General features: G+C 35.7%; 1 protein-coding gene across 1 annotated transcript; it reads left to right on the top strand.

Moving 5' to 3' along the window:
* Positions 1-1492: 1492 nt before the first annotated feature.
* On the top strand, positions 1493-13231 carry LOC306859340 (oxysterol-binding protein-related protein 2-like). Its single transcript, XM_079400344.1, has 14 exons — positions 1493-1593; positions 5179-5276; positions 5350-5461; positions 5571-5646; positions 5809-5943; positions 6683-6780; positions 6888-7070; positions 7350-7457; positions 7614-7703; positions 7831-7957; positions 9482-9601; positions 9701-9824; positions 9921-10011; positions 10606-13231. The coding sequence occupies exons 2-14, from the start codon at positions 5240-5242 to the stop codon at positions 10706-10708; spliced, it is 1404 nt and encodes a 467-aa protein (XP_079256470.1). The 5' UTR covers positions 1493-1593; positions 5179-5239; the 3' UTR covers positions 10709-13231.
* The last annotated feature ends 223 nt before the right edge of the window (positions 13232-13454 follow it).

Raw genomic sequence — 13454 nt, 5'->3', positions numbered from 1 at the left:
ATAAATTATGGCCTATAATGAGCACACTTATGACTGGAGTCGGTAACAGTGTCTGTATTATTCATTCATTCATAAAATCGAATAAGTTCTTTGATTCATAGGTAAGTCTCTTTTCTAAATGGTTTCAAAAGGAAGACAGTTTATTGAAACTCACGCTTCTCAGTGGCACGGAGCTGAAAATATCGGATAACATTGCTCCGCTGACATCTAGTGGCTTCAAATGATTTTTCAGGTGTTTTTTGTGATTGTTTGTCTCTTCCATCTAGAGTCAGTGGAGATCAAGTGGGCTGTAGCCAAGGGACGCGAAGTGTGGTCCATAACTCAAACTAATCACTTAAAAAAACTGTTCGTTGTTTACTCTGCTGCTTATTGTTTAAATGCATTATTGCTTATTAAAAAATAGTAGCCTAATTAATCTGCAGACTTACCAACTATTTAATGTGTTATTTGTTATTTATATTTGAAATATATTTTTATGTATTTTTGGACCTATTTAAAATATTTATTTATTTTTTATTTTTTTCATTATTTCCCCAAACTGCACGTTTTCACTTATGTTCTTACGCTTTCACTTAGGCCTATATCTTGTTTTTGTCCAGTTTCTTGCTGCGCAAAATAAATTTTTAACGTTTACATCAAGTTATGTTTACATGAAATGCCTAATTTATCATTTATCTAACCTTATTTTAATTGTACGATTTGAACAGCATAAAAAAGCCCATGTGATTAAAACTGAAAGCAAAATGCTTTCTCTTAAAAGCCTGAAACTTTCCCCCGGTTTCACAGACAAGGTTTAAGCTAGTACCAGACTAAAATGCATGTTTGAACTGTCCCAACTGAAAATATCTTGCTCTGACATATCTTAAAATATGTCAGTGTCATTGTTCTAGGTCAAGATGCACACCTTAATGTTTTCTTCTAAGGCATTTTTGTAAAAGTCGCTTAAATATCTTAATTTAATTAAGGCCTAGTCCTGGTTTAAGCTAAGCCCCGTTTGTGAAACCAGGCCCATATGTTACACTATTGGTCCTAATTTATTTTCATGTCCCCACAAACTCCTGGCCCTCTTTCACAGCACAAATAAGAATTAAAAATATGCAATGAAGCTGTAAAACATCTGTCTATTTGTGAATTCACTGAATATTTTCTATAGCTTCTTAATGATTTTTCTTATTCAAATCAATGTATTATCTATATAACTAAGGATTTCGATATATCTATTACTGGACAGCAGTCATAATCAAGGAGCGCCACTGCCATAGCCGACGGCGATATTGTTGTTAGGATTATAAATAACCCACATCCCTGCCTTTTTAGTACCGACCCCTTTATGTATCCTCAATATAACCCCGCCCCTTCGAAAGGTTAATATCGTTCGTTCTCAGAGGGGTCTTCTTTCACAATAGGCTACTGCTGCTGTCAATCAAACATCGCCCCGCCCAACTTCGTTTGTACCGCTTCCTTAACCCTCCAATCCAGTTTGTCCTGTCGTGCTGGCGAAATGTATCCGCCCCGCTGTCAGTCTTCCCAAACTGGGCGCTTGTTTTCTGTCCCACCGGAGAAAGGAGCGATCCAGCTTTACATTATTGAAAGGTAACGCGACACACGCACAGTATACAGCCTTCTAAGCCAGATCGACGTTACACGTCGTGTTATTTTGTGCCTTCTTGAAGGTTTTGACGATATCAAACGGGTTGATGAGTAATAGGCGGTTTATTATTGGTCAATGCTCATTGCTAGCGGCTAACGCGGGTCAACAGCTCGAGCCAAACACCCAGTGCCTTCCGCCCTCAGTAGATCTAGTTTGGAGATGTCGAGCGAGGCAGGTTATTCATAGTATCAGATATGTTTGTATATCTAACGGGACATAAATTGAATGTCATCTTGCCCTCATGCACGGGTGGCTAGATGTTGCATGGGCTATGATTTGGCAGTGTACGTAGTCAGGATGGGTGGATGTAGATTGTGTTGTTAATATGGTGCTGCATGTGATCACGTGCTAAACAGTGCATTCTAACGTTATGTCTTTTAAATTATATACTGAATCAACTGATTGCCCTGTGCTTTTGATGGGGTTTAATCTACTTCACTGTGTTGGCTGACGCTCATTACACCTGTGCGTATAATGAAAGATGCTACTATGATCCATCTGTTAGCTGACAGCAGTACTAATTTTGGGGAAGCATTTTGACCTGATTGAGAAGAGCACATACTGTGGACATATGTTTTATACAAAGATGTATTAAATTGATTAAAAAAAGTGTCAGTAGATACATTTACATGATTTTTTTCTCCCCAAATAAATGCTGTTCTGAATTTTCTACTCATTAAAAAATCTGGAAAAATATATCAGTGTTTCCACAAACATTAATTAAATCAGCATATTAGAAAAGATCATGTGACACTGAAGACTGGAGTGATGGCTGCTGAAAATACAATTGTGCCATCATAGGAATAAATTACATTTTAAAATATAGTAAAACAGAAAACAGTTATTTTAGATTGTAAAAATATTTAACAATTTTTATATTACTGTTTTAATTGTATTTTGATCAAATAAATGCAGCCTTAATGAGCTTAAGAGACTTCTTTCAGAAATCTTACTGACCCCAAACTATACTCACATGTGACTCCAATCTAGACAAAGCTGTTTTATTGTACTGTTACTACTAATAAGTTATGTTTAACGTAGTGTTTTTCATCAGTTACGACTGTGAACCGGCAACTAACTGCTGTTATTAGTAAACTAACTTTGTGCATCCAGGTCAATATAAATTCCAAAACTACTGGAACAGAATTTTCTTCAGGCACAACCACCAGGAACTGTGCCACTTTTTCTGAGAACCAGCCACTGAAGCACTGTCATTTTTCAGTCAGTTGCACGACTAGTTTTCTCTGTTTATTGTTGTTATAATAGCCCATCTCAGCCAAAAGATGTGCATCCAACCGTTCACTTTTGCTGAAAGACTATAGTGTGCCTTGTTGACATCATTATTTGGAAATATTTGAAAGAAAGTGTAAAAATAAGTTTTGTTGTCTTGCAAGTTTTCTTTTTAACATATATAATTAAATAATACTGTTATAGTCTGTTTTTGGTAAGGTATATACTAGATAGTGTCATGATTTTTTTGTTGTACGATGTGCAATGTTTGTTTTTATGTAAATGGAATTAGATGATATTATATAGAAATACTGTATTATTCACCAACATTTGTTTCATAACAAAACAGGAACTTGAATAATACACTTGAAAGCCATTTTCCAAAGCTAACATTCTAAAATGTTCTTTGTTTTTTACAAATCATCTATCTTATGTACTGTAGTTTCATACAGTTTGGCTGCCTTGCACCCTATCCTTCACATTAAGAGTCCAAGATTTTCTTTGTTCCAGCCCAAAGCATGCGGTCAGTCACAGCCACCTCTAGTCTACATTCATTTCATTTGAGCTACCTTGAATTTGTGTGGGCTACGTAGCTGCTGAGCCAGCCAAGACTTCCTCTATTGGCAGTTTACCACATGGGTGTTTGAATATGCGATAGCTGTCAGCTTGTTAAATGGCTGCTTTGCCTTTCTGAGTTCCAAATAATTTGCATAGTGCCCACCTCCGTTATATGGCTAATAGTTTTTTGAACTGCTTTGAATTTGTGCACGCCTCTGTTATGTGGCCAATTACTTTTTTTAAAACCGCTTTGCATTTTGTTCATCCACACCTATATAATTTGCAGTCTGAACAAGAGTTCTTCCCTTTAGCTCCCTATTTCTGTTTCTGTTTGTTTGTGGGTCAATGACATGATGCTTATTTATGTCTGTTGTATTCTCATTTATTCAAGAATATATTACAGTGCAATTCATACATTGAATACACCTTTGTAAATCAAATCATTAAATCAAATTAAAATAATAATAATAATAATTTGTCAACTTTCCTGATATGATTAGAAAGAAAAAAGCCTCATTAAAATAATTAAATTCTTGAAGTGTGTTAAACATTTTGACGTAATTGTTTACCATTACTTCTTGAAGTTAACAACATTTTTGAAAATATTTAAAAAAACATTTGTTTGTCATGTGGTGTGATGAAAATCATATGGAAAGATAAAACCAACATGCAGAAAAAAGGAACATATTTGTAAGCAAATTTACATTGTCATATTTTGCATTGTTACAAAAAATATATATTTCAAATGAATGCTTTTCTTTTGAACTTTCTATTCAATAAAACATCCAGAAAAAATTTATCATGCTTTCCACAAAAATATTAAGCAGCTCAACTGTTTTCAACATTGATACTAATACTAATGTAATGAGCAATTTCTTCATCACCCATTCAGCAAATGCGATTTCTGAAAGATGATGTGAAACTATTTCAGCTGTGCCATCTCATGAATAAAAAAAATAAATAAATAAATATATATATATATATATACACACACAGGTGCTGGTCATAAAATTGGAATATCATGAAAAGGTTGATTTATATATATATATATATATATTATATATATATATATATATATAAAAAAAGTATTTTAAATTGTAATAATTGGCCATGGAGACTTCTTGACCCCACACTTTTGAATGGTAGTGTATACGATATATTTGATTAAATATATTTAATGTACTTTTATTAAAAATGGCATTCAGAACCATATAATGCCAACTTGAATACAAAAAGCACATTTATAAAAATTCTAAGAACTCTTATGAAATATGTTTTTTTTGGAGTGTTCATTTTCTTATGCACACTCTTATATGTGCTACCAGGACATTTGCATCATAATTCCTAAATGATATCCTTTCTTTAATTAAGCCAACATTGTGAATCGGTGCTGTCAGTTGCAATAATGACAGTCGGATGCTGACATGTTCTCTCTCTCTGTGCTATGAGCTGCCATTGGCCATTAAAGGATTAGCTTGGTCGGACACTCTCATCAGATGGTTTTGCCAAGCACAGCTGTTTAAAGACTGCAGTGAGGTGATTGGATTTGTTCTGTGTGTTCAATAAGGGAATGGACAGAGAGTAGGCCAGCATTAGTGTCCAGCATGTTCCAGGTATACAGCATAGTAGTAGTCTACAGTACGTTAATGATTCATTTTTATTAGTCAGAATAATGACGTCCAGTTTTATGTCCTTTTAATTTTCAAACTTACAATATTGTTCTCTGGTTTGATCTATAGAGCAAATTCAAGCTGTGAAACAATGCCTTCTGATTGACATCAGCAGCAGTAACTGTCCATCATGAACAGCGAGGAAGAGTTCTATGATGCTGAGACAGGTATGTGATGAAGTTTAGTACTGTGCGTCACATTTTTATCATCACCTATGGCTAAATCTCTCTTCTGTCTCAGGTTTAGAATCAGACGACTCGTGTGAAGTCAGCTTTAAAGATGCCTGCGTCTATGAGAACAAACAGACGGTGAATGGCAAAGTGCCATCTGAAAATGGAGTATGGGAGAGGCGGTAAGGAGTCTGAATACTGTGAAATAATATCCAGTGGCAAGAAACAAAATGTGAAGATGTTTATCCGTTGGACTGTGTAATGAATTTATGTGTGTGTCTGTGTGTTCAGGACTACTCTGCCAGCGCCCATGTTCTCCAGAAATGATTTTAGTGTATGGGGCTTTTTGAAGAAATGCATTGGAATGGTGAGCACAAGCTACTTTGACCAAACAACAGCTTAGTCAAAAGTTCTCCATTCAAACACAGCATGAAATATGAAACTGTAAAAGAGAGACATGTTATTTAGAGTGTGGTGTCATCGTCCACATGCTAAGCCATTTCTATCTGGGAATACTTTATCTTTGCAGGAGCTGTCCAAGATAACAATGCCTATTGTTTTCAACGAACCGCTGAGCTTCTTGCAGAGGATTACAGAGTACATGGAACATACATACCTCATCCATAAAGCTTGTACACTTTCTGATTCTATAGAGCGTATGCAGGTTAGTGCCTCTAGGGTTTCTGCAGGTCTTAAGAAGTCTTAATTTGCCCTTCCACAAATGAAGTCCTTAAAAATTCATAGCATTCAGTGTTGCTTACACTTCAAAATATTTGAATGTTCCTCCGTATTTTGTCTTTGTTTTCCAATACAAATACATAAAAAGGCTTAAATCAAGATGTGAAATAAAGATATGAGGTTTTCTGAGAACAAAATCAAGTGAGTTAATGCTTAAAAGAAGAACAAATATCTTTCAGTGGGATATGAAAACTAGCAGATATTTGTTTTTGTGTTAATCATAAACTTTATTTTGATCAGTTTCTCAGAAAACAAGCATTTTGCTTCACAATGCATCTTGGAAAACAAGACAAAAACAGTCTATGGAGGAGCATACCTTTTTGCCAGTGTGATCAGAAAGTACAGTTAAAAAGTTATTTTCCACTTAAGCAATTTTTTTGTAAAATGAATTGAAGTGTAATGGAGATCTAATGGTAGTTGTATTTTCAAACTGTAAAGTGTTTCTCATTGTGTGATCTCTATATACTTACATTTAGAGAACATATTGATATTGTTAACTTATAAATTATTACTCACATTTTCTTTAATTGGTTTTAAAAAGGTCTCGAAGAAGTGCCTTCATAAAAGCTGCAGAAACCTTGTCTCCTTTATATTTTGCTCTCATATGTGTGCGTGCATGAATGACTCAACAAATTCTTATTACACAATTGTATCTCGTTTGTCAGCTTGTTGCCGCATTCGCAATTTCTGCTGTTGCGTCGCAATGGGACAGAACTGGAAAACCTTTTAATCCTTTATTAGGAGAGACTTTTGAACTTACAAGGTAAATCTGAAGAACATTTGGACATTAACGCTATACATCATCTACTGCAAAGCTGAATCTGTAAATCCAAATTAGCATGCACCAATATTTTGAATATCTGTACTCAGGAATGAAGAGGGTTACCGCATGATCTCAGAACAGGTGAGCCACCATCCACCAATCAGCACCTTCTACTCCGAGTCACTCAATCAGGACTTCTCGTTTCACGGCTCCATCTACCCTAAACTGAAATTCTGGGGGAAGAGTGTGGAGGCAGAGCCTAAAGGCACTATGACACTTGAGCTCTCCAAGTGAGTTTTATTTATGTGACAGAATAATATGATCACTTTTTTTATTGGAGCTGGAGAGTCATTGAAATCTTCAAGTACAATCGGACCCTTGAGCAAGGCAGTAACCTTTCCCTGCCCTTAGTGTACTGTAACTTGCTTTGGGAAAGCATCATCTGCTAGATAAGTAACATGCTGGAATGTCCATTTATCATTTAGCATGTTTCTTATGTGTATGGAAGATATTTTAGGTGTTAGGTTTGGCTGAGCTATTTTTTAACACCTTTTCTCTCTCTCTCTCAGACACAGAGAAGCTTACACATGGACGAACCCTATGTGCTGTGTGCATAACGTTATTCTGGGTAAACTGTGGATTGAGCAGTATGGGACAGTGGAGATTGTCAACCACAGGTACTTAATTTCTTTCCTTTCTTACACTAAATAATTTTCCTGCATTTTCAGCATTTAAATGTTGTTGTTGTAAAGGCTGCATTGTGATCTTTCCATGTCACACGTGGATTAATGTTCACTCATTCCTTTATTTTTTTGTCTCTCTGTTCGTTTTAGCACTGGGGACAAGTGTGTGCTGAATTTTAAGCCATGCGGCATGTTTGGCAAAGAGCTGCATAGGGTAGAGGGGCATATCCAGGACAAGAGGTGAGCGGTCCACTTTGTGTCTGTAGCACTAAAGGCATCAGCAATGTCTTTTACAGCTGGATTGTGAATGTACTTTGGCATTTCTGATGCTTGTGTTTGTGACTCATTTTGTCTGGGTGTATTTCAGTAAAAAGAAGCATCGGGTTATCTATGGGAAGTGGACTGAGTGTGTATATAGCATTGAGCCAAAAGTCTTCGAAGCCAATAAGAAAGCAGAGAAGAAAAGCGGAGGAGATTCCAAGAAACACAAGCAGGTAAAAAGCGTTAAGTCATTTATCTTTTACTGCAGAGCCGTGATCTATTTTCTGTTCCGTTTTCACATGGAAGTCCAAAAGGGTTCTCACGCATCCTCAAATAGAGGCTTCACCACTTACCACAATAGAGACTGTTTGCAAACTCTTAGAAGAGAGCACTATGCCAACTGAAAAAGTTTCAAGATCTTTACTAAAGCATAAAAAATATCAACAAGAGCAAGTTATTTCCATTGTGTAACTCTCATGTTTTTGTCACTATACGAACAAACTCCTTTTTAATTTTTAAAATGTGTTTATTTCAACAGAATACAAATTATTTATACACTACTGTTCAAATGTTTAGGGTCTGTAAGATTTTTTTGAGTGATTTTGAATTTGAAAGAGGACTCTTATACTCGCCTGAATTTATTTGATCAAAAATACAGTAAAAACAGTAAAATTGTGAAATATTGGCTGCGTCTGAAAGCTCCAAAATGCTGCCTTCGGAGGCTGCATTCCAAGGCAGGAAGGCATCAAGGCACATCCGAATCCAAATCCTGCTTCACTTCCTGTCTATGGAGGTACCTTCTTCTGATTGAACTTTGAAGGCAGCATTGACTAATCCTTCGCTGCCTTTGATATCCCACAATCCCGTGCATTCCATTCCATGACGGTTGAACTAAAAAATAAAGATGGCGTTTGAAAGTTGCGTTTGGTGGTCAATTATTATAGTAATTAAATATTCGTTTAGTTATCACCAAAACTCGTTCTATTTTGTTGTAGATCATTAAACTGTTATGCTGACTCAGAAGCCTGTCCAGAATCAGTTTCATGATCTACCTTCATGCAAAAACGCTGCCTGCAAAGGCAGCAGTTCAGCTGCTTAGGCTTTAGGACACAGACATTGTTACAATTTTGTTTTAATTTAAGTCTATTTTCAAGTTTTATTTCTGTGATGGCAAAGCTGAATTTTAAGCAGCCATTACTACGATTTTCAGAGTCACATGATCCTTCAGAAATCATTCTAATATGCTGATTTGGTAGTCAGAAAATATTTCTGATTATTATAAATGCTGTAAACAGTTATTTTTGTGGAAACCATGATGCATTGTTTTCAGGATTCTTCGATGAATGGAAAGTTTAAATGAACACTATTAATAGAAATACTTCGTAACATTATAAATGTCTTTACTGTCACCTTTGATGCAAAACAAACAAACAAACCCTACTGGCCCCAAACTTAAAAATAGTGTAATTGAAAAATAAAATGTAATTAAAATGATCTGCAGTGTGTTTGCTGGGAGTCAATTTCTATTTCCCTTCTTTGTATTAACATGCAGTTTCAGTGAGAAGTAAAGGTAAAGACAGTAGGTTTTTAGCAGTGTAGCTACAGTAACTGAGCCATCATACTAGAGTTTGTAGTTCAGTTAGATTTTTCTAGTCTATTTGATTCCTGATCTTGCTTTATCTGTAATGTTTAATGATTTTCATACTCATGTAAGGTATTATGGACTATTAATGATAGTGCTGTATGCTTGTGATTAGGAGCAGAGTACAGGGGGTGATGATGCAGATGAAATGCCAGATGTTCAGGAGACAGTCATTATGATCCCAGGCAGTATGCTGCTATGGAGAGTAGCCCCTCGACCACCACACTCGACACAGGTAACCCCAAGCCCCCAATGACTCCAACATCTGTCTTGGGTGATTGTATGTTATGCTTATTCTCTCTTTACTTTTCTTTTTATCCTCCATTCTGTTTAGATGTATAATTTTACCAACTTTGCCATGACGCTTAATGAGCTGGAGCCTGGGATGACCGGAGTCATTGCACCTACAGACTGTCGTTTGCGGCCTGACATCAGAGCTATGGAAAAGGGGGATATCGGTATGCACAATCTCTCTTTGGCTCATTTTGTTCCCATCTGTCCAGTAAGCTGTCTTCTGGATATCCCTAAGTTTAAAAACTATTCTTAAATTCCAGATACTGCAAGTCAAGAGAAGGAGAGATTGGAAGAGAAGCAGAGAGCTGCCAGAAGAGAGCGTGCTAAAGACGAGGAAGAATGGTCTGCGAGGCGAGTATTTGAATTAAAAGCACAACCATCCCCCTTTTTTTTTTTTTTTTTTTTACTGGCCTGGGTTCCTCATTTTGTGTATTCTTTTTCATCTCACGATTAGACAGAGAAAAATGAAAACTTCTCATGAAAATGATATCAAATGAAGACAGAGTCCTGTATATTTTAAACGTACTTTATTTGTGCTGGTTTAAGTTCTCTTTGAGAATTAACTATCAACCCTGGTTGATTTGATTTGATTTGATTTTGTTATTTTAGAGTTTTAGCTTTATCTAAGGCAGACTTGTATAGGTGTTTAAATGTTAAATTATACTATTTCAACTTTATGTGCCATGGAAATAGCCAAGGAAGCTGTCATGGCATTAAAACACAAACCAACCAACCACATGCATTAAAATGTTTTAATGAAGCCAGCCAGTTCTGAGACTGCAAATTGCAATTTTAACATTCGAAAACAGAAGCAGATACCATCATTTAAAAGCCTTTTAGTATGTCCATCTTGAAAGGTTAGTATATTAGTACCAAAAAAATTTTTGTGAAGATTTTGAATCGGCTTTTTATTTTTTATAACCTTCTTGGCCTCCCATCTTTCAGATGGTTCCAGCAAGGCAATAATCTGTACACTGGAGCTCCAGACTGGATCTACAAGGGTGGTTACTTTGACAGGAGGTATTCTCACCTTCCAGGCATCTACTGATTCGGTTGGGAAGACTGAAAGAGTCTTGAGATTCATCCTTTGCTCTCCTTCACTCAATCCATATCATCTCCTCTCCTTAAGCTCTTTTCATATTTTTCGTTGGAATGTGAGATTCATATGAACAGTTTTTGGACAAAGCCTCTCCACGAGTTCTACTCTTTACTAGAATCTGGGAATTCAGTGTGAATGGATTTATTTATTTAGAGAGGTAGGGAATGCCTTAATAATTCACTGTTTTTTTTTCATGTATGTTAGATTTTGAATTAAACATTCTGTGCACACCTCAGTATGTTCAGAAATTGCTAGTTTATGTACAGTATGTGCTAACTTACCTTTCCATGTGTCTCGCTAGTTACACTCAGGTGTTCATTTTATGGGTACAAGTGGTTAGTGATGGCATCGCTGCAGTGCCATCTGTGAAGATTTTTTGTCATTATTGAAAAGTGAGGCTGCTCAGAACCTATTAGGAGAGCATAATTTTGTGTTTTTGTTCAAACTAATGCTATTTTATCATCTCTATTATATGCTTTTTCCTTATCTCAAAAATATGACCCGTTTTTGGTATGCATGATGTGCAGGAACTTCACATGTAAAGATTCTGCCTGATTTCGAGTACCTGGAATGAAAACGAGTTTATTTTTCTGAATTACCCCACTTTTTTTTTTTTTTCAGAAATTAGTTATATCTCACTGAGTAGGCTCTTGAGCCATTTCTCACCATCTCCATGGTACGGGGGAGTTTACTAAATGTAATATTCTCTTTCCTCACACATTTAGAAATATTTTAGATCTGTTTTGTTTTTGTTTGACAGACAAAAATGAAAGCTGCTCATGAAAAATGTTTACTTGGAAATAAAATAAAAAAAATAGGTGTTTTTAATTGTTAAAAAGCTCTTATAAATAACACAAAACCTATTACATCCTAGCATTGATGTTTTGAGTATGTTTATGGTTGCCAAAGCGACTTTTCTCTTGTAGAAACTAAAGCCATATAACTTGTCAGGACTGCATTGTTGAGTGATACATCCTGGTGAATGAAATGGAGATGGGTGCTAATCTTTCTTTTTATTTCAGCACTTAATGGCTCACGAATGTCAAGGTGCTTCACCTTAGCCCACACGCACACACACACACACACACACACACACACACACACATATATATATTCACATGTACCAAAAATGCTCAGAATGTGCTTCATTGTTCACATGCTTTTTGCCATACAGCAAATTTCATTCTGCAAGGACTAATTTTTTTCCAGACATAAAATCGTAGACAAGATGACCTCAGAGGATCATAAAGACACCGCTGTCTTTTATTTGGAAACTTTAAACAATACTGTGATTTTAACACTCACAAATCTCAGAAGCTATGCAAACATTGATGGGAATGTCTGTCTGTCTGTCTATGAATTGTACAATTTAATGTGTCAATAAGCTCCACTGTTTATGTAAAATACTTTGGTTGGCCTAGCGCAAAGGTGTCAAACATGCTAGACTTTTGCTGATGGTTTTTCACTCTAAAGTTGGTTAGTTGGAGAAACAGGTGTATGTGACTGCAGTGATTAATAACACTGTTATATAGTTATTAGAAATGTTTATCATCTACACTTAATTGGAGCTCATCTTCTATTGTGTAGCACAAGAGTATTTATATTTAATATGTTCTATGTAGTACATGCAATTCCAAATGCCAAGCTTCGGGCCATGGCATACTTTAAAGGAAAGAGTTAACTACAATTTATTTCCCTCTGTATTTTCTACATTATATTGTGGCATGTCTAAACATAAATTATTTAATCTCACTATCAATGCTTACTAGCGGTTAGAAATATGAGTATATTGTTCCACCAGCTGCTAACGTGAAGTCTTTTAAAGCCCTTGAAATCATGAGACATTAAAAAACAACTTATCCCCAATTGTCTCATGATTTTGTGCCATGTTTATCAGCTATTCCTGTAGCAATCACATCAAGTTAATATACTAAACCTTGTCACAGTGAGTGAATGCAACTATGTAAAGCAAACATACACTCAGAATTTTTTTAAGTCATTCTGTCTGTGTTCTTATTAAACTGTTGATATTGGTCGTGACACTAGGGATTGATTGTTTCTGTTGTGAATTTCACAGATATGAGCCCAAATTATACCACTGTGGTGTTATGATGGCTTTACATAATTGTACATGTGACTTTTTACTGCATTTGTATAGATCACACGAAATGCACTTAAACTTTCTTACGAATCTGCTCATTTGTAATCTAGCAATATTAATAACATATGTGAGACCTCACAAATTAAAGAAATTTCAGTTTGCTCTTTTGTGTTTGAAGGGAATTGACAAGCATCAGTTCAAAATTTCTGACAAAACATTTGGGAGAAGCTTCAGCTTCTGGCATGTGTTTGATGGTGAGAACGTCTGTGAAATATTATCTGTTGTTTTGCATTAATTTGACCTAAAATGTGAACTGATCTTCATCAAAGTCAGTGTAATGGATACAGAGGATCCAATTAAACACATAACAGAAAGAAAAAAAACATGCTTTCTATGTCTTTATTTACCAAGCTGGTACTGTTTTAGGAGTATAATTATAAGATGAGTCATAGTCATAACAGTAGTCATAACTAATATTATAATTATTGAATTGTTCATGCAAGATAGAACAAGCCAGAGAAGTAGCGTATTTGCCCAGCAAAGAGCAAGTAATTCGATCTCAAATGTTTTACAGTGGTGAAAACGTACACACCT

Source organism: Barbus barbus, assembly GCF_936440315.1.
Source record: "Barbus barbus genome assembly, chromosome: 40".
In the NCBI taxonomy this organism is placed as follows: Eukaryota; Metazoa; Chordata; class Actinopteri; order Cypriniformes; family Cyprinidae; genus Barbus; species Barbus barbus.
This window is presented reverse-complemented; position numbering and strand designations above follow the sequence as displayed.